Raw genomic sequence first — 25,351 nt, 5'->3', positions numbered from 1 at the left:
TAACTTGATGAACATAAAAGCAATGAAAATGAGCTCGAGGTCTGTTCCCTCTGTGTCGCTGCTTGTTAGTGTATTTGCATTTTTTAGAGAACAGAAATATTTTATCACCAGAGCGCAGATGTTATTCCAGACCCCTTGCACTCTAATTCATGATCCATTCTCTTTGTGCAAGGAGCCATCTTTACAGAGGATACCAAACCGCTTGGGGAACGAGCTGCCTGATTATGAGCCCATGAACATTGCCTGCAGTGACATTTGTTTGTTTTTCTGTAGCGCTGTAAGATAAACTTCGACAAGGCCAAAGGTCTGGTGGAGATCGTGTTTGATCAGCTCTCTCAGGAGGACGAAGGCTCATACACCGCTCAGCTGAGGGATGGCCGCGCCAAGAACCAATGCACTTTGGTCTTTGTGGATCAAAGTGAGTCATAAATTCACTCAACCACAGAGTTAGTCATTTTGCCTGCATTATGTATCACTGGGAAATACCAACTCTGATTAATTGCAGCAATAAAAAAGGAAAAACTGCACAGAAAAACGTTGTTGAATTTAAAAGATTCTACTCTTAGATAAAAATGAACAGATCTGCTAAATCAGAAAATATTTTAAACAGATTCTTTTCTGTATGTACTATTCTGTTCTATTTTAATTTAACTTCTGTTTGCTTTTAGAGTTTGTTGCAACAGTAGTCATACTTCTCTAACTTTAAGTTTCTCACATTCTAACAGCAATTTTTTGATGTTTTTTATTGGGATTTTTTTTTTTTTTTGTGATAAAACAGTAAAAAAGTGCATGATTTTGAAGTAGGTCAAAAATGGCATCCTTTTCAAACATTTTTACAAATAAAAATCTGAAAAGTGTTTTATGCATTTACCACATTTTCACTAGATGCAAATAAGTTTTCTTCAACTTCACTGAATTAGTCTGTTACTTAAAATTTAAAAAAGAAAACTGTTAATGTGTGGTAATAAGGCCAAGGTGACCATGATCAATATATGAATACAGCAAGCCACAGTTTTACAGTCTGGTCTGTTGTATCTTATTAGAGTTTCGTGAGATACTGGCCCTGGCTGACTGGAATCGAAGGGACATTCAGAGAAGGACTGGTAAGACATTCTTAGAAAGCAAAACTGACAATAAATTTTTAAAAAATTATCATTCCTTTCTTAAGGATGATTACACATTGCTGGAATCAACAGTGAACAAACATAAAAAAACACATAGCTGGAGGAAAATTTCTTTTGTTATGTGTAGTTGGATTATTATCCATATGCTTTTGAAACGTGGGTGTCAAAAACACATTTTAACAAGGAGAGGAAATATTGATAAAAGAGAAAAGTAAATGTGATAGAGTTAGACAAAAGGCAAATATTTACGTGTTGTTTCTGGAATAACAGATTTAGAGTTCTGAAATCTAAGCTTCTGATGTGTTGGTTTTATCTCCTTTCATCTCCATTTGTTGTGTATGCACAAAGGCCAATGTCCTAGTGGACACTTGTGCAAAAATCTCACACAATTTTTTTTTTTACTATTATAAGTCCAAGTTACACTCAAAGTGTACAAATGCTCTTTTTGTTCAATACAACTAGAATACTTCCATGCAAAAGAGAAATAACACCAAAGCATTTTTTTTTCATTGTTTTAAAAAGTGATGGCATAGATAATTTTGTGTTTCTCTTTTTGCTGTTGGTGCTTTAATAAATAATTCTAGTATAATTTAATTTAGTCATTATAAATGTGTGTTTTTATATGCTGTTTATTGTGGCTCAAAATAATTTGTTCCTTTTCTTCCAAGGACCTTATTTCCAGGAATTTTTGACATGGAGTGTGAATAAGGATTGTGAATTAATTATACAATGCAAGGTACTTTTATATCTTATGTGTGAAAATTCCTGATGATAGTGAGACAGTGCTGCTAAGATCATTGTAAGAGTGAAAATTCAGCTATTTTAGTACAAATACCATGGCAATTAGAAATATTCTGTATTTTATTGATTGCTTAGAATATTTTATACTAGTTAGAGAATTATTCTCACTTATTGAATAATTTCTGATGTAGAAACATCAAGATGAAGAAAAACAGCAGCATATTTTTACTAAAGCACTTTGAAATGCCTTGCTGCTGAAATGTGCTATACAAATATAATGACAAAACAGAAAGTCGACTGCCATTAAGGCTCTGTGCAGTGACATATATTTTATTTCTCGTTAATATCTTATAATATCCTTAATTCGATGGTCATATCATGTTACATTTATATTTTAATGTTTACTAATTTTCACCATATAAAACTGTCTGAGCTCCTGGAGAAATTGTTTTCTGCAGCTGCAAGGGAACCAGATTGCCTCTCGTGTGTTTCTGGTTCTTTGTCCTTGGCATAAAAACTGTGTGTTGACGCTGTCTGGCAGGGCTTTTACCGACCTGTTCATCACAAGTGTCAGACTTTCTAGGTTTTAATATCATCCATGTGGTATTAATAAACCTGACAGAGTGATTTTCATTTAACGATGCTTGGATACCTTTCTTTCCCATAACATGATTGGTATCTCCTCGCTAACAGGTGACAAACACGAATAAGGACACTTCCTTCAAATGGTTTAAGGATGGTCTGGAAATTAAAGACCTGTCTTATGATCAGACAACTGGGATTATCTCGCTCTCAATCTCACAGGTAATGGAAAAAGATGAATCTGTATTAGAAATTACACTCATAAACTGTAGCTGACACAGAGAAGCAACATAACAGTGACTCACAGTTAATTGAAGGATAAAGTCTAGACAGATAGCATAAATCTGTGTGTCAGTTTTAAACTTAACTTGAGCTGAAGTTAAATATTATATCAATTATTTTGGTTTTCTACAAATATATTAAATTATGGATTTCAAATTAACTTCTTTTAGGTGACAAAGAAAGAGGTTGGTTCATACAGAGCTGTGGTGTCAGACAGCCGAGGGGAGGATGTCAGCACCTTGGAGTTACTAGACAATGGTTCGATGAAACCTCATTACACAAATACACTTCTTCCAACCGTAGTGGAAATGAAGCAATTAGAAATATAAGTAATCAAGTTCTGGTACAACAAACTCTCTGAAGATGTATTTTGTTTGTTTACAGAGTATGACAAGCTTCTCCAGCAGCTGAGTGAACAATGCGGTGAGTTAGACACATTTGATATAAAGTGTCCCGTGTTATTACACAGGCATGCCTTTTTAATTAACTGTTATATTCACTCTGCTCCCTTCATTACATTTATTATGCGAGACAAAAAGCTATATTTCCAACCTGACAAATCAAAACACATACACACAAACATGTACCAATAAATAAGTAATCAAACGTTCTGACTGCAGCATTGTCAGCTGGTCCGTTGCGGATTGAGAGCACTGCTGAAGGTTTCAAGATCTATTCCAGCCTCAGATACTACATTAGTTTCCTGAAGACAAGCTGGTACTTCAGGTAAGTATAAGTACAGAGCATCTTTCTGACCAACATCCTATGAGAAGCCAATACTTGGATTCTAGCATTTGTATTTCCTTCGTTTTTTTATAGGTTTCCTATCTGCAGTGTGTTTTAGTGCAATTCTAATCAATGATTTTTTTGTCAAACATTTCTCACAAATATGAATATTAGGTTAAGTTAGATATTTTATCTGAACCACTGTTTTCCAGGTAGAAATGATCATATAACATATCATTATATAATGATATGTAATCATTATTATTATGATTACATAATAATTATATCATTATATAATGATATCATGATTACATGTCATTATATAATGTATCCTCAAATTGAATTTGAGGATTTTCTTCTGCTTTGCAAAAATCAAACTTTTACATCCAATTTTAAGTAGAGCGGGTAGAATTAACTTTGAGCACACATTCTAGATTGAACTATTTATAATAGTTCAAATGATGTAATACAATTTAATAATATTTCACACATACAAAGAAACATGGTAATTTTGCAAGCTGGACCTCAGTCACATTTATTTTGTTTCAGGCATAATCCCACGAACTGCCTTTTCAGTAGAATTAGTGTAGTTATTTTAAAATGCTTAATCAGTTATTATTTTGGCAAACAAATTTTTAATACACTTGAGGCTTGAACTTTAGGATGTTTTCAGAAGCTCCACAGTAGGCTGTTTGATCCATCTGAAATCCTGTTTTGAAAATTTTCACATTCACAAATGAAAAGGCTACCATATTAAGGACTAAAATCAGACTCAAGCTGATCAGAAATTGTAAACAACTTGAATCCCAGTTTGAAATGAGTTTTAGTAATGTAATCATGAAGTGAGAGGCTGCAGATGAAGAAAGATCCTGCTCCAAAACCACCACCTTCAGTCAATACAAATATTTCGAGACATTTTGATAAAAATTTCAAATAAGATTATCACGGAGCTGTGAAAATGAAAAGAAGTATGTTGAGGAGCCAAGATGTGGTAATACCTGCTCTGTAATCCATTTTAGCAATGTCTTTAACTTTTAAAATTCTTTTTACATTTCACCCACAAATTAGATAAAAAAAATATACTCAAATTGATGCCATACACACATGCCTACATGAAACACCAGGTTCATTTTGCTGCCAGCATAGTAAAATTACTTTTCAAGGAAAGGCTCCCAGTTAGATGTAGTTTTCTCAAACTTTTACATTTATGACTACAGTTTTTAAGCAAAATGAAAGAAAAGGATTAGATTAGTTTCAGAACTTGGTTTTCACTCAGTTTTGTTTTGGCGGGTTAAAAATTGTTTCTTAAAGGGGCTATAGCACCACCTGCTGGAAGACTTTAGGAGGGTGAATGCTCATGGATTAAATTTGAGTTGTTTTTCATTTACCGAAGCTTCAAAAATTCTTATTAAAAATATATTGCACTTCGACATCCAGATGAGATTTATGTTACTTTAAATTTGGCATGCGTGAGAGAAGCTGGTTTGAGTATGAATAAAAATACTTATCCAAGTGTCTTGATGTCAGAGGTCGGAGAAGAATCGGAAGGTTTAAGATGGTAAAAAGGCAGCACTGACTCAAATAGCTTGATACTAACAAGGTATGCAGGATGAAATTTCTGAATGCCGAACATCTTAAAGCAGAAGCTAATTGGGCTGCAGCAGTAGAAGTAAATGTCAGTCCTGTCACATAGGAAAATTAAGCCTATGCTACAGTTTGCAAAGATTTACAGAAGTTGAACATTATGCATATTTTTGAAATATTGTCAGGTGGAAAGAGTCTTCTTTTCAGCTGTGAAGTGCAGATAGTGATGCCAGAATTTGGCATAAAAAGCATGAACGCATAGATCTGTCTTGTCTTTAAAAAACAGGCCAGATGTAATTGTGAAGCATTCTGGGAAACATTTCCTTGGCACATTTTGAGCCTTTTTTGTACCAATTGAGAGTCTAACGCCATGTTGACCTTGTTTGTGTCTTTGTAACCACAGAGTAATATTCTATTGTCTCCATGCAGTCTTATAAAGTTTGTTTCATCTCAAGCTGGTACTCAATTTAATAAAGATCTCAGTTTAATACACCATCTTTGGATTTGGTGGAATGGCAAATTCACATCATTGATGTGCAGCTAAAAAATCTGCAGTAACTGTGATCCCATTACATCATGGGACATAATATGTTGAATGTCTGTTATGAATAATTAGGCTTCATCCTATCCTTTTAGGGGGAGAAAAATTGATCAAGAGACTAGGACAAAGCCAGGCAGCAGTATGCAGAAAGTCTGGATTGAAATCTTAAACCCAACAGAGAATGACAAAGGTGAATACATCTTGGAGATGTTTGATGGCAAAGAAACACACAAACGGATTTATGAACTGTCCACAGAAGGTAAGAGTCTGGTTTAGAACAAAAATTCTATACAAATAAGAAAATCTAATGCACAGAAATTAGACTGTCAATGTGAATCTTGTATCTTTGAACAGCATTTGCTGAAGCCTTGCTGGAACACCAAAGATTAAAGTAAGTTCATTGATTCAAGGGAAGACGTTTGAACATTTTGCTGTGTCAGAAACAGAAAACACAAATGAGTCTGAATAAACAAGTTACCAAAGAAAAGAAAATGCGGAGTTAGCTTGTTTGAAATTGGTACAATGCAGTGTAAGCTTAAGCTGACTGTCTAATTTCATCCTTTAGGCAACTGGCCATTGCTGAGAAAAGTACGTCCCACTTGATAACCTTCACATTATGTTTTTGCGTTTATTTGAGCTTAAATTATTTTTCTTTGGGTATTCCCTGCTGATTTTTAGATCGCGCCAAAGTAATAAAAGGGCTTCCAGATGTTGTAGCCATCATGGAGGGCAAGGTAAAACGTTTTCATAAATGATAATTATAAATTAGAAATACCTCAGACATTCTCTATTGCCAACCATTTTTGTTGCGATATCTTCTCAGTCTCTGTGTCTGACATGCTTCATTGATGGCGACCCAGCTCCTGAGATCTTCTGGCTACGCAATGATAGAGAAATCCTTGATCAGACTCAGTTTACCATTACTAAGGAGTCAAAGTGCACCTCCATCACTGTCAACAAGGTCACCACAGAAGATTCTGGAAAGTATAGTATCTTTGTGCGCAACCAGTATGGCTCTGAAACTGTTGATGTGACCTTGAGTGTGTACAAGAAGGGTGACAAACCTCCAGCTAATGCAGTAGAGATGGGTTAAACTTGCAAACTGGAGAAATGCCACAGTTTTACTCAGTCAGATATTTTATTTTCTCAATAGAGATCATGTGCAGACATCAGTTTTCAAGCATTGACAATGGTTAAACTTTATGTAGGACAGTCTGGGGCTAAATATAAATTACAGGGAGGGGGTATTTGTTTAGATTGTGAAGCCCAATTTTTCTACATTGTGTTGGTCTATAAAATAAAACCTCATAAAACTTTGTGGGGTGCAAAACGTGGAGTAGCTAATGCATTTTTCTTAGCTTAGTGCTACAATCTCCACTTTTGAGAACTGAAGTTAGCATAGCGCAAATAATACTTACCACTCAAAATGATGGCATTATTTTTGTTTGTCTGTGACTTTGCTATTATTTTGCATGTTTATTTGACCTAGATTATAGATCAGGTTAAGTTACAGAAATAATTGTATCATTGGGATTGTTTATAGATGCTAATACAGATTTAATACAATAGTAAAACCTTTCTGAGCTGGTTTATTTTGGGGAAACTTAGTTTAGCTCAGTTTTACTTTAGAAGAGAAGAATGCTTGATTTTTATAACGCTTCTGTTATTTTAATGTTGCATTTACTTGCAGCCTTTTAGTATAAAGATAGATTTTGGCTGTGGGCCTGAGTTAAAAAAAAACAGATGTATTGTTTGCCTGTTATGTTGTCAATAAAGCTATTTCCAACTTATTATTTTGCTGCATTCCTTTAATCCCCACAAAACCAATGTAGTGAACTTTATAATCAAAAATGTTTTAAAAACTGACAGTAGTTTAGTTTGTTCAATTTTGCAACAGCTATGGTCTTTGAGTTTAAAAGCAAAGTCCTTAGTGTCAATAACCCTAATATTTGGTGCCACATGAGGTCAGATAATATCCATATTTGGAGATTCAGCCATACACCTAGGAGAAGCTGCAGAGGTGAATGAAACTACTTTAATGTCACATGAAAAACTAAGTTTAAAATATCTGCTAATCTTGTCAATTTTATACAATCTTAAACAACAGTGAAACACAAGCAACAGTAAAATTCATTTTTTTTATTATCTATGCTCTATTTGCATCTTGTCTTTTCTTTATCATAAATGATTGTAAACAGTGTATACATAGAATGAGTGTTTTGAAGACAAAATTTTCAGATGATATGTTGTACTTTACCTTAAGTTGTGATTTAAAAATTTCCTTGGCTGAGACTGAAGCTTAAACATAAAAGAGTAACTGAACTCTGGGTTGTTCAAACAATCCTCAAAGGACTTTGTTACTCACTCGGCATTGCACTGGGAGGCCTTTGCCTTTGGGTATAAAAAGAAGCAAGTTCACATTCGTTTTCTTCACATTGTGTTGAGCTTCACACAACTGTCTCAGCTTCCAAATACTTTGGTGAAGGAGAACTCAGACTCTCTAGACGACATGGATCTCAACGGAACATGGCAGGTGTACTCCCAGGAAAACTACGAAGAGTTCCTAAGAGCCATGGGTAAGAAAGTTATTCACAAATTTTGCTTTCATCAACACAGGCCAACACAACTTTGCATTGCAGATGGTTGTAATTCATGTCTAATGTTGCGTGTTATATCAACAAATCTCTTCTACCCAACAGAACTCCCAGAAGATGTCATCAAGATGGCCAAAGACATCAAACCAATTACTGAGATTAAGCAAACAGGCAATGACTTTGTCATCACTTCCAAGACACCTGGAAAGACTGTGACAAACTCCTTCACCATCGGGAAAGAGGCTGAAATTACCACCATGGATGGCAAGAAGCTAAAGGTTACTAACTTTTGCTTATTTTTTATATAGCGACAAGTAGGTCTTCTGTAAGCATTCTACATGTCTACAACACACCTTCAAAAATATTCCTTATTATTTGCTTGATTGCTGGTGCTGAAATCTGTCTTCTAACCCCTCCTCAGTGCATTGTCAATATGGAGGGAGGAAGACTGGTCTGCAAAACTGGCAAATTCAACCACACACAAGAGCTCAAAGGAGGAGAGATGGTTGAGGTATGATGCATCTGCATTTTAGTCTTGGAGAAACACATATTTCTGAAAGATAAATGCACAATAAGTTTCCAGACTGCTTGATTATAAGCTTTAAAATATGTGTCTTGTTCTGTTTTATTTAGACTCTGACTGTGGGCTCAACGACTCTTGTCAGGAAGAGCAGAAAGATTTAAACCTCACAGTGACAAAGATACAATGTCTATTTAAATAAAAAAATTAAAAAATTGCGTAATATGTGTGGTTTGCATTATGTCATGTTCAGACGTGGTTAGTGGTGGCCAAAAAAAGATGTGTAAATCAAGCAGTGAGCATATCTTTGCTGACACCATATGTCCCTGCAAAATCACATTACTGGCAATGCCAGTAATGAACTACTATGCTGAGCTCAGCATAGTAGTAGGGCACAGTTCATTATGTAGATTGATATAACAAATGAAGTAATCTGAAATCCATGAATATTGCCCTCAAATGCAAATGCAAAACAGAATAGGAATTTCTTCTACTAATACCACCAATAATAACAATAATAATAATCTATCAAAATGCATATATTAACAATATGTCAAACAACCATAAAAAACAAGTAAACAAATAGATAGATCCATCCATTTTCTGTTCAACATTATCCCTTGTGGGGTCGGGAAGTGCTGGTGCCTATTTGGGGGGGAGGCGGAGTACACTCTGGACAGGTCGCCAGTCTGTTGCAGGGCAACACAGAAACAGACAGGACAAACAACCATGTACACACTCACACACACACTCACACCTAGGGGGAATTTTAGAGAGACCAATTTACCTTAACAGTCATCTTTTGGACTGTAAGAAACCAGAGTACGCGGAGAGAACCCACGCATGCACAGGGAGAACATGCAAACTCTGTCCATAAAGACCCCAGGCCAAGAACGAACCCAGGACCTTCTTGCTGCAAGGCAATAGTGGAAAACGGGTAGATTATTTTTAATAAAAAAAGTGATTTGCTCAAAAAATGAGCAAGAAGTAAATATTGGTTGAAAGGATTGAAAAATAATTGTGTGACAAATGTCCTCTCATGAGTGAAAATAAGTAATAGATGCCATCAGTTTATGGCTCTTGGACCTCTCCACGTATTGTCCATATTATGTTGTTTTATGTAGTTTGGAGATCAATTGTGTCTAAAACGATAAATATATTGCGATGAAATACCAAAAATCTGTACATAATAACCTTTGATAATATTCTCCCCTTGTAAAAGAGTAATGCAGGACACCTCTTTTCTTGAGTAAGTTCTTAGTAGCCCCCAGTTTGGTTTTTCAGTAGCTACAGGACAGAAAACATTCATACACTTGTTTTATTTTCCAATAGTTTTTATAAATTAAATTATAACTATTTTTGGTAATAGTCTGGTTACCTTGCAGCTGCAGATAAAATAACACAATATCACCCCCTTCAGGAAATTATTAGTATATGTGCCATTGTAATCACAATAAACCTGAGTGGATCAGGCAGGCACATTTGGAGGTTGAAATATTCCTATCTCTGTCAGATCCCTTGGGAATTAAAAGGTTGTTTTTATCTCCAGAGCCAAAGTTTCAACAGATGTGGACTTTGAACTCTAGAATTTTTAAAAGCACTAAAACATCTAAAAGGCCTTTTAATGGCACTTTGCAGTATCACATTAGCTCTTACGAACAATAGGGGTGTAGGTTCTCTGTCATCAAGGACAGTTCCATCTGCTGAATAACAAGTTTTTCAAGAGACACATGAAGAGAAATCCAGTCACCTTCTGTAGCACCCATGGAACGGAAATATGTTGAAATAAGGCAGTGCAATGATTCTGCTGTGTTAATAATATGGTGTACCTACTGAGAATTACAGAAATGGTTTTATTTGTGAATGCAATAAGGAGGTCATGATTTTGCAGGATGCAGCAAAGTCTGTATCCAAGATGAATTTCCTTTAGGACAATAAGGTCCATCTTATCTTATCTAGATCCCTCAGAAAAAGCGTCCTTCTCTTTACGCTTTTGTTCCCAGGTTTCCTCTTTAACACTGCACCAGATATTATTTATTGTTCTACTGCCAGTTGCGTTCTCATCCTCTGCTCTTCTAAACTACCTGGGCAGTTTTTGATGTGTGAATCCAGCATCTGATGCGAAAACAATTACAGTGCTGTATACAAGTGTCAAAGTTTTTTTGTTGCCTCGTGAAAAATAATTGATATACTTGTTTCAAGAAGTTAGGGTATAATTTTCTAATAAAAATTTAAATAAACAAGTAAATAAGTAAAAACTTGTAAAGTAGGAGAAAACAGAAAAAGGAGAGACAAACATGGGGGGAGGGAAGGGATTTATTTTCTTTTTTCTTTTTTTACTTTGTTGTCAATTTAAAAGTGCATTCTTTCACATTTTTAACACCAAATAAAACCAATCTTAATTAGGGCATATCTCAAAATACTTGATGACTCATCAAAGGGAGAAATTAGCAGCCAATTGTTTCCGTGTTTCACAATTTAGAGTAAGGAGACTTTGCTACGTCATGTGACCAAAAGAAAATGGGAGGAAATTTGAAAATAGACCAGAATTCTGTAAATAAAAGTACTGAGCCAAGTTTAACTTTCAGATGGCGGAAGATCACCTGGAAGTAAAAAACAGCAACAGTTTTGGTGACAGTTAGCAGATAAAACAGGGTTTAAACTTAGGCACATTTGTCGAGCTTACAAAATGCAAATAGATTGAAACTTAAAATTCATAAGAAAATGCAAATAGATTGAAACTTTAAATTCATAAGTAAGCAAGTCTCCTTTAATCCAATCACTATTTTTATATTGTTTTATATAATTTGCACGAAGCATCTTTCACCCTACACTGTGTAATACAAAACAATAAAAAAACATGTGCAAGATCTCCTTAAAGATAACAGTGCTGGGTACGGTTAAATGCTATAGGCAGGAAGGGAATTTTTTACGTTTTTTTAACAAAAATATTCTTCAGTATTGAAGTTAAGACACGTCCTTAGCATGTCTTATACATTCAGTGTTATTACTAAAATACTTTTGTCAGACAGGCATCAAACATGGCCTGTAAATGTACATATGCTACAAGAACTTTATACATTTCATTATATACATGGCTCCTGAACACAATTCACAATCTCTTTGTTTTGTTATTTTCTATGCTGGCCATAAACAGCTTCAACTCTGCACAGGGAAAAGAAAAGCAGAAAGAAAAAAAAAAAAGAAAAAAGAGCCTTAACGAAGGATCAAAAATCACAAAATAGAGAATTCATAAAGATAGTCCATTGCATTTCCATCTAGCATCCCAACCTGCCATTTTAAGGGTAAGTCTGATTACAGTGCAAGAGGGTAAACGTCAGGCAACAGGCAACAAGGGTGCCGATAATCAGATGGTCAATAAGAGACAGAACTTGTAAACAAACATCAGCCTTCTGTCTTACGCAGAGACCCTTGGGCCACACACATCCCTAAAGAAAAAGCTCCTTAGTTCTCTCTCACTTCAGCACAAATAGGTGCAGCTAACAGGAACACACAAGCGTGGCCCTCTTCCGCATGCTAAACTGCACCACCGTGCTGAAGAGACAGACTACTGAAGGGTAGTAACAGTACTGATTGTAGAGATGAACAGTAAGGAAATTTCCGCTCACCACAGAGGCAAGAGTAGAAGTTATTAACCACACAGAGGGTGTGAAAAATATGCAGCAAATAACATTGCTTTGGTTACACACAGTGCTTTCAATCGCAACAAAAGGACTTGTACAAAATAATGCTTTGATAGAGTGTAGCAGGCTTTGGACACACGCAACTCCTATAGTGCATGTGCGCACAGCGCAATAAAAAAGGATACAGGAGTTGGTTGTCCAAGGCCTGTGTGCCATGGTCTCGTATTACCCTTTGAGGTCAGTCTTTCAGCTTGTCCTGTACATAGCTACTAGCTCATGTCAAATAAAACAGCTTTTTCCCTGCAGAACTGCAGTTGAGTGCCTTTTTCATTCCAAACAAGAAAAGTAATATCTAGGAAAATAAATGGGGACCTTTTTAAAAAAAAAAAAAAAAGAAGTGCTACAAACGTGAACTTACTTTAGCACCTGAAGCTTTGGAGATCACTCCAAAGGTTCAACCTCAAAACGTATGTAAAAGAGAACAAGTGTCTGTCCATAGAAATGGACCATAAAAGTGATGGAGTTTACCTGACCTACAATACAACCCCTATTTTGGGAAAAGGACACTCAATCTGCTTTAACAGCCAACACTAAAAACAACAAAACAAAACAGAAGTTTTTTTAAAAAAAGGATCCAGTCATCAGTTAAAGAAACTGGCTCCACTAAAGGCAGGGCCAACCAGCAAGGCCACATGGCTGTAATATCTTTAAAACAGTTCTCAAACTCTAAAACAGTTACAAATGCCCAACCTTGAGAGGAGTTGAGCCAAAAATGATCTATTACAACCATGGGGTGTTCCTGGAAAGTGAGTGCCTAAACAGAGTCGCAGTACATTGGCTCGATATAAATGAGGTGGAGATTTCTATCTCAAGCCTGCACTTTCAAGAGGCTCTTTAGCTGGAAGGCCATTATCTCTCTGTGGTCACAGGATCCCATAGGGAAAGACACCCAGTGGCTGGGAGGTTTGGGCAACACGCTGGGCGAGGGCGGCTCACTGAACTTAGGCCCTGCATAACTCGGGCTGCCCTGAGTTGCTAGCAGCGTATTAAGGTGAGACACTGCGCCCTCCCAGTTTTGATAGTAGGTGGTGGCAAAACAGACAGAAGCATTCTTCTCCACAGACGCGGCCTGCCGTGCCTCCGGAGACCTGTGGTAGGTGGTGCCCTTGTCGCTCCGGCGGTGACCATGATGGTGAAGGCCCCCTGCCACTCCCACAGATGCCACTACTGCTCCGCTCTGATCGCGGCTCCTCTGCTTGGCCTTGCCGAGCTGGTGGCTCTTCTTGGGGCGTTCAGGGTGGGAAATTGGAATGTTGTACCTCTCTCCACCTCCCATGTTTCTGTACTACCTGTCACCTAAAGGAGGAGATCATAATGTCATTTGGGTGCATAGTTCAGGGTTTCCCCCAGTGTGTTATAGGCCTGGCGACCCGCCATGCTTTATAAGCCCCACCACCAGGCTAAGACTTTCTTGTTTATGTTTTTAGGAAAATAATAATGACGAAAAATCTTTTTAAAAATTGCTATTTTTTTAAGATGGATTGCAAGCATCTCTGATGCTAGAAGCGTTTCACTGGTGGAGCAGATTAATTCCTAATAGATATGTGTATTGATGATAAGTTGATAGTTTATCACAGCATTGGCGCCTCTTCGCATTGCTGCAGCGCAATCCGCGCTACGTTACCTCACCGCGGATTACGCTCGCCTCCTTTCACTCAAACTGGACACAGGCTGACTTGTATGGATATTTGCATTAGCCCCTCTGTCTTCCCTGTAAAGTTGGTCGGAGTGTTGATGGTTAACGAACCAGCGCCAACCTCATCATGCAGGTTCAGCCCGGTGAGGAGGTTTCACACTCGTCTTGCAGTCCAGGACCATGCTGGTTTTATATTATTTTATTATTATTTTTAGTATTATTTTTCCCGTTACGAAGCATCAAACCTTAGGAAGTGCTTTGTCCACTTAGTCAGCCAGAGTTAATGTGCATTGCTGAGAGGAGATCCGAGAAACTCATCGACTAACAAAAATAGTTTCTGCATCCTCTTGAAGAGCTACTATAGTTACATTAGCAGCACTGAATTAAATCTCCAGTTCGTTGCGCATCTCTGCGCAGGGCAGCGGATTTACTCATCATCCAGGGCCGATCCAAGGCTATATGAGGCCTTGAGCAGAATTTGACTTAGGGGCCCCTTTTGTTGCTAAAAACATCAAAATCTCTAACAGCTTCTGTGTTAGATTTAGTGAAATATGGGAGAGGGGGCGTAGTTTAATTGGCCAACCTAAAAAGCAATAACTTATAATTGCGGTTTACTAATTTATATTTGTGAACAAACAGAGCACAAACTCAAGATTAAACTCACAGCATCAGAATGTAGCTATAGTAACAAAACAATTTAACGATCAATATTGTTCTTTCAACTTTTACAAAGTAAACTTGTCATCTTAAAGTCTTACATATAAATGTTAAACAATTTAAAATCTTTTCATTTGTGTATACTCAAACCATTAAGTCAAATTCAGCAGCATTGATAATCCCAATAAGCAAGTGTTACATTTACATATCTGTGGGGCCCCTGAAGCCCTGAGGGAGCCACTGACTTAATTTGAATTAAACAGAAGTGCAAATGATTGATATTCATTTTAATTGTATTTTTTGATTTGTTGTTTGTAAGACTAGTTGTGGGTTTAAATTCACTGACACTGTTTTCCTGTAACATATTATTAGCCAGTAATATTTTTACATTTCCTGTCAACATCTTTTAATACAAAAACACGGTGGGCCACCGGTGAACCGCTTCTGCACCCCGACCACCGGGCTTAGCAAGTTAATATCAATTATTTCTCGGGGAAATTGTTGTGAAAATGCATTGCTATATATTTGTGAGTAAAACTCATCTTTATTTACTTCTATTTACTGATACAATAACCACATTGCATATTTAGCAAATTCTCATCTCCAATTTAAATGGACAAAAACTATTGCATGTTATTTTTCGAGTTGTTTCCAAATTCTTGGGGGGGGGGGAATATCTGTTTTTGTTTTGATCAGAAAATGCATAATAACATCTGATGCAGACTTTTATTTTGTGACATTTGTGTAGAAATAGGGGTAAAAATTGGCAAAGAGAGGAATGGACTCGTCTCTCTGAAGAAAAACAGCGCCTACGTGCAGCAGCCACAGAGCTCTGCGCCCCTCCCCCGCTCACAGACCGAGCTCCAGCTCACCTCTTTGTTGTCAGACTGAAGACGATGAGATCCTGCTTTAATCTTTCACCGCCGATCGGTCCCCAGGTCCTCGAAGTAGTTCTCTGTCTACTTCTCGCTGCACTTGTGTGTCCAGCAAGGTCTGAGGTTTTCATGTGCCAATGATCGTAGTTTTGCCGTGCTGAAGCCGAGCTGAACATTAATTCACCTCGGCGCACGATGCTCCAAGAAGTCGACTGCCTGAAAAATAAGATGGAACAGAAATGTGTTTTGAATGTGCAGAGAAATAAAAATGCGCATAATAACGGTTAAACTAAACATCAAATTATGTAACAAAGCATTCATTACTTGTTATTCGACTGTTTTGCAAAGTGCGTCATCAACAGCCGAACACCGTTATCCCCCACATTTTAGATCTAATATTAAATTAAAAATAAGATAATTGTTAAAAGGGTTACATAACAAAATTAAATTAATTAATTGGTTAATTCTGTCAGAATCAACTGAAAACGATATTTATGCAAGAACGTTTATATCTTAAAACATCCAGTTGATTTTCAGTCCGCATTATGTTGTTATTAACTTATAATTACAAACATTTTCTAAAAAATTAAATTCATTAAATATCTACGTGACTCAGTCTGGCACCCAACCAAAACAAAGAAACTGAACTCAACATGGCGACCGCATACAAAGCTGCTTCGCTTACCGACTTCTTCAGGCTTTGTTGTTGAAGCCTTTCGTCGAAAAATATACTTGGCCTCGGATATCCTTCGGCAGATACTGTAGGAAGAACAGCAAAGCTATATTTCCTACAAATCTGTCACTCTCGAGGCTTATATGTTGTTACCAGTGGCCGTAAATACGCCACTTCTCCCTCCCGACACTGAACTGCAACAAAATGGAATCTGTAACACAAATATGTAATCGTTGGGCTGACAGTTCTGACCAATCGTGTCTTGCCTGCAAGGCGAACGACCAATAGGCGATCAGAGGAGCAGACGCATTCGAGCCTGTTGCCAGAGCGTTGACGTCAATCGCTAATCCTCCTCCCCCTTCCTTTGTTGGGGTTGTTTTCGGGTATTTCCTGTGAGAAGTCGGAAAAACAACACTGAGCAGCTGTTTTCGCCTCAAATATTTAACATATGTCATACTAAATTTGATTCAAAAAAGACCCCGTTGACGCATAAAACACCACTACATGTATGCAGTATATTTATATGAACCTATGCTTTCATGGCGTCTACAAACAAGATAAATACAATTATAGTTTTAATTTCTTTTTAGTGTCTCATCCAATGCCTGACACAGAAAGTGTGTTTTGTCAGCATTCGTATCTATGTAGGTTAAATCTGCTATGAGGCTGAGCAACAGGCTGTTCAAACACAGACTGAAAAGGCCCCATCCCCCCACAGTCACGCCTATCTAGGAGATAAAACATCTTGCTCACACTGAAACTCTGTTTTACGATTCTTCTTGGTAATTAAGACTGTTACGGCTGTTACTTGTCATCATTTGTTAAATGTTTATAATGAGTTACTTCACAAATTTGTCATATGATTATTTATCAGATGATTATTACTATGTTTTCTATGTTTTCTCAGTTTGAAAACTGAGAGGCAAAGACCCAACTCAAGACTCAGACAACAATGTGAAAGAGTTTTATTCATGACATAAGTTCAATTGTTTTAGGCATTTTTCATAGATCTTATTTTTTTGTTTATTCACAAATCTTTTCTAGCAAACCACAGAGACTTTCACTAAACAACTGTAGTTATACATGGATTAAATCATTGATCAATTGTGCTCGTTGTAACATGACAGTTTGTAATTTTTGAATGATGAAAACTAGATATAAAGTCTGTCTGGTATATTTTGTTTGCTCATTTTGATTTTACAAATCACTGAATAACATTTTAAAGTTTATTTTTAAACTTCCAACTCTTGTTTGTCTCCTAGTACGTTGGAGGACTTTGGCCAATGACATTACAGCTAACCTTAAAAATGTTCCAGTAGGTTTTTATGGGACATTTAAGTCTACAGTATATGAGACAACCAGCATAAAAGGTTATCTAATCTCCAAGTCCACGATCAAGTTAACCTTTCTTATTTGAAGAATTTGGACTTTAAAGGGGTTATGCAACACTGTGTCAAGCAGCCAGTCCCAGCTGATGAATTGTGGGAGGGAACGCCTTTGAGCAAAGCCTTTGAAGGGGTTTGTGCCCATCAGGAGTCAGCTATCTATGGAAAGTAGGCCACTGATAGGTTTGTACAGGCCACACATACAACATATCTGGTTCCAAATGTTGGCATGTGTTTACATACCATACGGTACTGAAAACTGGAATGGAATAAAGACTGCTTGATTTTTTGTTTCCCAGATGTAACTGGAAGGATTGGGTTTTGGTCTATTGCTATGGATCATTTACAGGAGTACTCAATCTAAATGGTCACTGAATTTAAATATTTTCAGATATCTGAGACACATAAAGAAACGGGGAAAAAAAGAACTGAAGCAGTTTCACATGGCCTTCTGTTGAAATACAATCAAGTAAATACTTCCCTTTTCCACTAAAGGTTCAAATTTTCTCCTCCCATCAGGCTTTGACAGTGAATTTATAAATTCCTCAATTATTTTTCAGACATTTTCTTAAAATATAATTTCATAAAATTTTTTCACACTTCACTCAGGGTTTGAAAACCTAGTTTTCAAATCCTGACAATTTGAATAATTCTGGATTTCTTACTAGTTTGAAAATGTTTAAAATATTAAGATTTTACTCATTAGACAATGCAATTGGTTTTACAATAATAATAATAAAAACACGGTCATCAATTGTTTTGATTGCCATAGAAACCATAAACTTCACTGGTGATTTTATCTCAGTGAATTTTGAGTGTCACACTGACTAAGCACATTGATTTGTCAAACAATGTAAAACTAAGAAAAGTTTTATTTCTTTTATTGTGATTAGGTTTTCTTCTTTCCTCTTTGTGCTAAAACCCTCCATATAAAATATAGTTTGTGAAACATGCTATATTTTAATACTGCCTTAATTATCCCCAAAGCAGTGTTTTAAAAATAAGCTATCCCTTTGTTCTTCTCCATAAAGTCTAATGCTTATACATTATTATACCAATAATTTCATAAGACCACGCAAAATTGATGCACAAAAAGAAAAAGATAAAATTGTAGCATTCATTAATTACCCTTAAAGGGTAGAACTAGTTGCACAACCAAACCCCAAGTTGAATTATATGTTCTGAATATGTTCACTGTAAGTAAGGTGAGAGTCCCAGATATTAGTAAGTTGTTGCTATGGCAAATTATTGGCTAGAAAAGGTAATGGGACTGGATCTAGGTGAGTAAAACACGTTTTCTCAGCATTAATTATTGAATGATTTGCCTTCATGGTGAAGTCTGTCTTTATTTTGTTGTCAGTATTTAACCCATACAGAAAAAGGACAGTATAAATCCTCCCCGATAGAACAACCCAATGCCTGTCATGTGATCCTCCAGTTTTAATAGGTCTATGACCAAATTTAACAAAAAATATTAACTGTAACAAATTAAATATATATTAAAAAATATTGTTCTTTATACAAAGACTGTGACATTAAAATGACAGAATCTGGTGTAAAATCGCTCCCGTTTCAAATCTCAATACCATTATTGTTAGCAAAGATGGCGGCTGCCAAACAGTTTCCAGTTATCCCCAAGGTCCAATGCTGAGACCCAAATTATTTTTTTTTATATCTATCTATATAGACATATATATATATGTCTATATGTATAGATAGATAGATAGATAGATAGATAGATAGATAGATAGATAGATAGATAGATAGATAGATAGATAGATAGATAGATAGATAGATAGATAGATAGATAGATAGATAGATAGATAGATAGATAGATAGATAGATAGATATAATGAACTAGTATATATATATATATATATATATATATATATATATATATATATATATATATATATATATATACTAGACCCTTCAAGCTACTGCCTACCTCATACCATGAGAGATACTAAGTTGCGTAACATGCCAGACGTCGCCCGGCCAAACAAGGTCTGCGTCAGGTGTTGGGGAACCAGAGCACCTTGATGACAAATGGGCTACTGGAACAAGACGGAAATGGGCGAGAGATGAAAATGTGGATCTGTTGGAATGCTACTACTCAAGTAACCCTAGTCAGAGGGGTTACATGCAAAGACTGGGGAAGGAATGGTTACTTCGACATCCCCAGTCAACACTAAGCGCTAAACAACTAGTAGCTCAGTGTGCCGCAAACGGCAACTGCTATCACAACTTGAGATTGACGAGATACAACACAAATGCTACGGCAAAAGGGAGGAACCCGGATGTCAGAACTGTGGGAACTTTCAACCATTCAGAATTAACCCTGAATGGTTAACTGAAGTCCCACCCAACTACCGACCAATAACCTGCCTCTCCACAACCTGGAAGCTCATGTCAGGCATCATAGCGGCCAAGATAAGCAAACACATGGATAAACACATGAGCATGGCACAGAAAGGGATCGGTGTAAATAGCAGAGGAGCCACCCTTGAAGCCAACTGCAAACCATCAAATGTGGCATATACCAAGGAGATGCTCTGTCCCCGCTACTGTTCTGCATAGGCCTGAACCCCCTCAGTCAAATTATCAGACTGGCCGACTCAAAAATGGGGCCAACATCAGTCACCTTCTCTACATCAAGCTGTACATCGGGATGTCATTCGGACTAGAGAAGTGTGGTCAGCTGATCACAAAGAGGGGGAAGGTGATCCGCACAGAAGGAGTCTCACTCCCACAAGGAACAATAGCAGACATAGAGGACAGTTACAAGTACCTACAAGCAAATGGCAACCTCGATGAGGCCACAAGGAAAGGAGCCACAGCTAAATACCTCCAACGAATAAGGCAAGTCCTGAGAAGCCAGCTCAATGGCAAGAACAAAATCCGTGCAATAAACAGCTATGCCCTGCCAGTAATCAGATACCCTGCTGGGAGCGGGGAACAGAGGTTGAGGTGCCAGAGATACTACATGGGATGTACCACCAGCAAATAACCCAAGTGGCTGATATCAGTAAATCCTACCAATGGCTGGAAAAAGCTGGACTCAAGGACAGCACAGAGGCCCTCATCCTGGCCGCCCAGAAACAGGCCCTAAACACCAGAGCAATAGAGGACCAGATCTACCACACCAGACAAGACCCAAGGTGTAGGTTGTGCAAGGAGTCCCCTGAGACAGTCCAGCACATCACAGCAGGGTGCAAGATACTGGCAGGGAAAGCGTACATGGAACGACATAACCAAGTGGCAGGCATAGTGTACAGAAACATCTGTGCAGAATATGGACTGGAAACCCCGAGATCAAAGTAGGAAACACCCCCAAAAGTGGTGAAGAACGCCAGAGCTAAGATCCTGTGGGACTTCCAGATCCAGACAGACAAAATGGTAATGGCGAACCAACCAGACATTGTCGTAGCCGTTGTGGTAGATGTAGCAATACCAAGTGATTGCAACATCAGGAAAAAGGAGCATGAGAAACTGGATAAATACCAGGACCTCAGGGAAGAACTGGAGAGGGCCTGGAAGGTGAAGACCACAGTGGTGCCTGTGGTCATCGGGGCCCTCGGGCAGTAACCCCCAAACTGGAGCAGTGGCTACAACAGATCCCAGGAACAACATCAGACATCTCAGTCCAGAAATGTGCAGTCCTTGGCACAGCCAAGATAATGCGCAGGACCCTCAAGCTCCCAGGCCTCTGGTAGAGGACCCGAGCTCAGAGGATAAGAACCACCCGCGGTGGGTGAGAAGGGATTTATATATATATATATATATATATATATATATATATATATATATATATATATATATATATATATATATAAATTCACTAATATTATTATTAATATAATAATATTGGTATATTAATACTAATATAGTTATTTATTATCTTTGTTATTTTACTCAAATTCCAACTTTCCTCCATTATGAAATTTGCACAAAATCTTTGTGGACTGATGGAAGAATCCTGAGAAAGAACCTGAAACAAATAAAAGAGATGATTGTTGATTTCTGGAGGATCAGGATTAAATCAAACCTGTTTACATCATGGGAGAAGAAATGAACGTGGTTGAGGGATATAAACACCTCAGTGTTCATCTGGACCACAGACTGGACTGGAGCAGCATCAGAGCCAGAGACCTAAAAACACTCAACACCTTGTTAAAGAAGACTGGTTCTGTTCTGGGAAACCTCTGGAGATGATCATGCAGAGGAAGATTCTTCATAGGATCAAGAAAATTAGGGACAATCCTGTCCATCATCTTCATCCGATTGTCTTGTCTTCAATGGCTTTTTGAAGAATCTTGATGAAAATTAAATTTTCTGTGGGATCCAGGAAGTATTTTTTAACCGAAACTAGAAATTGAATTACTACAGGTAAAAACGTTTAAATTGAATTTACAATTAATTTACAGCTTCCAATACTTGGCCGAATGTTGTCAACACTAAAGTCACTCCACAAACAGAAATGAGAAAAAACACAAACATGTAAAAATCAAAAAAGCAAATAATTACGAGAAGAACGCAAAGTAAAAATAAAATGAACAACAGTGACTGCAATCTATATATATTCTTATGGATATATTCCGATAAATATGTACCGTTTTGGTGAATAAGTTCATTTTCTTTCTCTCTAACAATAGTTCCTCCTCCCTCTATAGCAGTTTCTGTCATGTTTTCTACAACCTCCATTAAAGATTCTTGCTGCCGTAAAAAACTAGCCTGGAGAGGGAGAGCTGGGAAAGATGGGGCACTTGATTTTTGCTTTTCATATATGTAGACAAAGCCCCTTTCATTAATGTCGTCCATCCATTGGCCACTTGCTGTAATAACCTGGTTGTCATCGGCCTTGAATACGTGTTGTCCGCGGATCAGGTAGGTGTAGAAGTTTATCAGCTCAGGATCACGGCAGATTATGGATGAAAGATGGTACTGATGAATTCCGTTTTGTCCTGGCACGTCAATTGTTGGATTTGCAATCACTGTTGCACTCCAACACCTGGCCGACCGATGCAGGAACAGGACTATGACTTCATTTTTACTCAGAAAATGTTTCCTCTTGAAAACTGACTTGCAGTTTGAACAATGAATTTCCTTACTCTTATCCAGCCAACACCCTAAGAGAGAGGCCACGTTGTTAAAATGCATTGCAGGCAGAAACACAAGGGGGCTGCTGTTCAAAAGGCCGATGAAATCTGTCTTACATTTTCTGCAGGTCTTCTCACTGTTTGTAAGCATGTCCATGTCTCTGACACTTAAATTTAACCAATCCAAAACAGCTTCCAGTAAATATGAGGTTTGGTAGTCATTCCCCAAGTCTGTCGACAGTTCACTTTCTCTAAGTTCCACCTGAACTTGGGACATTTGCAGTGGGGAAAAATGTTTTCCCGGATTGTACACTGCTGTATAAATGAGGTTGGCGCACAATGGTGTGGCTGATGATAATTCAAAAAACTTCTGGGCATTCTGAGAAAGGCACTTTCTGGTCAAATTTAAATTCAGTATGCCTTGTAAACTGGCATTAATCCAACCATTTTTGGAACTGTTAGAAAATGTGCAAAAATGGTAAATGTCACTCACTTCGTTTTTGCTGTCTTGGTCCATGACATCTGTGGTTTTGTTGAGCTCTTTCTGAAGCACAGAACAAACGTCCCCAGCTGGGGACGTTTGTTCTTGTGGGAGAACGGGGGGATCATTCTCGCAGAAAACCTTCAAATCTAAACTGGCCATTTCAAAGCAAACCTCCCCAGCCGGGGAGGTTTGCTTGTCACCTGGGGACAAATCAAAAGCGTAACAATCAAAAACGTCTTGGTCAAAAACATGATTGTCAACTGGGGAAGGATCAAAGAGATATGAATCAAAATCATCATATTCTGAGACACAAACCTCCCCAGCCGGGGAGGTTTGCGTCTCAACTGGGGATGGGTTGAAGAGGAATGCGTCAAACGCATCATATTCCATGGAAGTGCTTTCTTCCTTAGCACTGTTTGATTCAAAATCTTTTCCAGGGAGCAGATTATCAAAAACCTTTTTCATCCCGGTTGAAACTGCATAACCAAGGCCAAAGCCGAGGGGAAAAAACATTCCAACAAACAAATCTGCCATCCTTAAAATCCTGGTGAAAAACAATGGTGAAGTCCGAAGAGCTGCTTGGATATGAAGTGATGTCTTGAAACACATGAATTCATAACCTCAGATGTTCTTTGATCTAGAACAGCATGTCATAGATGAGGTCATAACTACAATGAGGCCACTGGGGATTCTTGTTTCTGCTTGTTGCTATGGAAACGATCAGATCAGTTCTGCATGACCCAAATTATTGACCCTTTGCAACATCGTCATTTAATCATTCGAGGCGTCATGACGTGAAGTGAGGAACCGGAGTATAGAACTGAGCGACTGAAGTTGTTTTTGAAAGTTGTTTGGAGTCGGCATGTTTTTTTTATTAAAAAGAAATATATCAATAAACTTTTTAATAGTTTATTGATAATACATGTTATTATGAATAATTTATTTATTTATACAAAATCACTTTTGGCAAAACAAGAAACCATTATTTTAGGAAGATACGTGAACGTTGACGATTCCCAAAGCGACCCGCATGCGCAGAAGACAAACCTTAATGACGTCACACGGAGGCGCACTGTTTACTGAAGTAATAATGGATGCTGCCATGTTTGGATCGTTGTTGAGCAATAGTAGCCGACAGTATCGTCTCGAAAACCATAACAAGACGAAGGAAGCTAACAAAAAGGAAGCTAAGCGAATAGAAATGGCGTTTTGAGGAGCATTGACTGCAACTTCAGTAGAGAAGTCAGTTTTTATGCGTAATTGGAAACAGGACGGGTTTGTCAGTGACTTCATTCATAATTTATTTATTTATGTCTATAAACATACATCTATTCTTTGACAGAGCAACTCTGATTTCCATCAGGCAGACACAGTTTTGTTTCTTTTCTAAAATATGTTACATATATGATTAAGCCCTGATTTTATCTTAAAACTGTTTTGGTTTTACTTATAAACTCATTGTACAAGAAATTACATCCTTTCCTACTAGTCTGAACCGGAAGTGATCAGAGCTGGTAGGGAATCGGAGCACAATGGATAGATAAACCATATGGCTTCCAGACCAACAAAAAGAAAAGATATTTACACCATTGACCAACGTGCAAGAGTATGAGATATAGAAGTTGGCTCATTTATTGTTGTCATAGCAACTCCATAGCAGTTGTCATGACAGAGCTGGATACCTACCAAGATGGCCGTCAGCTACAAAGTTACCGGAAGTGTGACATCACATGAGATCTGTTTTTTAAATTGAAGATACTCAACATTGTTGTTACAAATAAGGTGGAGTTGGAAGTTGCAGTCGAAGGAAAACTTTGGTTTAGTTGAGGATTATTTCAACAATTCAATGATTAATTGTTTCAGGTCTAGAATTTTTCATAAAAAGCAGGTGCTGACTAGTAAAATGATTTGACTTTGGACATAATAGCAGTTTTTAAAGCAATTTTCCCTCCTGTGACAGAGCTAATGGTTTTGCTCATCAGATATGATGATTTAATTAAGTTTTCCTGCAGTACCGTATTTGAGCTGTAGGAGTCACCCCATCATTTGGTTTAGTGACATCTTCTATATTGCTTTGCACTTGACCAGCAGCCAAATCCACTTAACCAGAGACTAAATGAAATGGTGTGTGTGTGTGTGTAGGT

The 25,351-nt window shown here is 37.5% G+C and overlaps 4 protein-coding genes across 6 annotated transcripts in view; 2 read left to right on the top strand and 2 right to left on the bottom strand.

The window, feature by feature from the left end:
* myom3 (myomesin 3) overlaps positions 1-7,370 on the top strand; it is a 50,194-nt gene extending 42,824 nt beyond the window's left edge. The window contains exons 26-37 of the mRNA XM_055047175.1: positions 274-418; positions 1,044-1,103; positions 1,793-1,860; positions 2,559-2,669; positions 2,900-2,987; positions 3,114-3,152; positions 3,350-3,455; positions 5,676-5,839; positions 5,935-5,971; positions 6,146-6,168; positions 6,259-6,314; positions 6,404-7,370. Of these exons, the coding sequence (XP_054903150.1) occupies positions 274-418; positions 1,044-1,103; positions 1,793-1,860; positions 2,559-2,669; positions 2,900-2,987; positions 3,114-3,152; positions 3,350-3,455; positions 5,676-5,839; positions 5,935-5,971; positions 6,146-6,168; positions 6,259-6,314; positions 6,404-6,673 (1,167 nt within the window). The 3' untranslated portion in view covers positions 6,674-7,370. The remainder of the gene's footprint in view (positions 1-273; positions 419-1,043; positions 1,104-1,792; positions 1,861-2,558; positions 2,670-2,899; positions 2,988-3,113; positions 3,153-3,349; positions 3,456-5,675; positions 5,840-5,934; positions 5,972-6,145; positions 6,169-6,258; positions 6,315-6,403) is intronic.
* A 630-nt stretch (positions 7,371-8,000) lies between these two features.
* Positions 8,001-8,912, top strand: fabp10a (fatty acid binding protein 10a, liver basic). Its single transcript, XM_055047180.1, has 4 exons — positions 8,001-8,156; positions 8,280-8,452; positions 8,596-8,685; positions 8,808-8,912. The coding sequence occupies exons 1-4, from the start codon at positions 8,090-8,092 to the stop codon at positions 8,856-8,858; spliced, it is 381 nt and encodes a 126-aa protein (XP_054903155.1). The 5' UTR covers positions 8,001-8,089; the 3' UTR covers positions 8,859-8,912.
* A 2,080-nt stretch (positions 8,913-10,992) lies between these two features.
* Positions 10,993-16,456, bottom strand: pnrc2 (proline-rich nuclear receptor coactivator 2). The gene is made up of 3 exons (XM_055047179.1): positions 16,252-16,456; positions 15,564-15,782; positions 10,993-13,694 (listed from the first exon to the last, which is right to left on the bottom strand). The coding sequence occupies exon 3, from the start codon at positions 13,672-13,674 to the stop codon at positions 13,207-13,209; it is 468 nt and encodes a 155-aa protein (XP_054903154.1). The 5' UTR covers positions 13,675-13,694; positions 15,564-15,782; positions 16,252-16,456; the 3' UTR covers positions 10,993-13,206.
* A 5,088-nt stretch (positions 16,457-21,544) lies between these two features.
* On the bottom strand, positions 21,545-23,277 carry LOC129370975 (uncharacterized). 3 transcript variants are annotated; one of them, XM_055047292.1, is made up of 3 exons: positions 23,217-23,277; positions 22,841-23,102; positions 21,545-22,753 (listed from the first exon to the last, which is right to left on the bottom strand). In XM_055047292.1, exons 1-3 carry the CDS (start codon positions 23,238-23,240, stop codon positions 22,041-22,043), a joined length of 999 nt encoding a protein of 332 aa, XP_054903267.1. In that variant the 5' UTR covers positions 23,241-23,277; the 3' UTR covers positions 21,545-22,040. The 3 variants fall into 3 exon arrangements, with proteins under 3 accessions (XP_054903267.1, XP_054903266.1, XP_054903265.1); XM_055047291.1 differs by having other exon boundaries at positions 22,841-23,118; positions 23,217-23,262; XM_055047290.1 differs by having other exon boundaries at positions 22,841-23,264.
* Positions 23,278-25,351: the final 2,074 nt, after the last annotated feature.

Source organism: Poeciliopsis prolifica, unplaced genomic scaffold (assembly GCF_027474105.1).
Source record: "Poeciliopsis prolifica strain line A6 unplaced genomic scaffold, Auburn_PproV2 SCAFFOLD025, whole genome shotgun sequence".
Lineage (NCBI taxonomy): Eukaryota > Metazoa > Chordata > Actinopteri > Cyprinodontiformes > Poeciliidae > Poeciliopsis > Poeciliopsis prolifica.
Note: the sequence above shows the minus strand (reverse complement) of the source record. Positions and strands in the feature narration are given on the sequence as shown.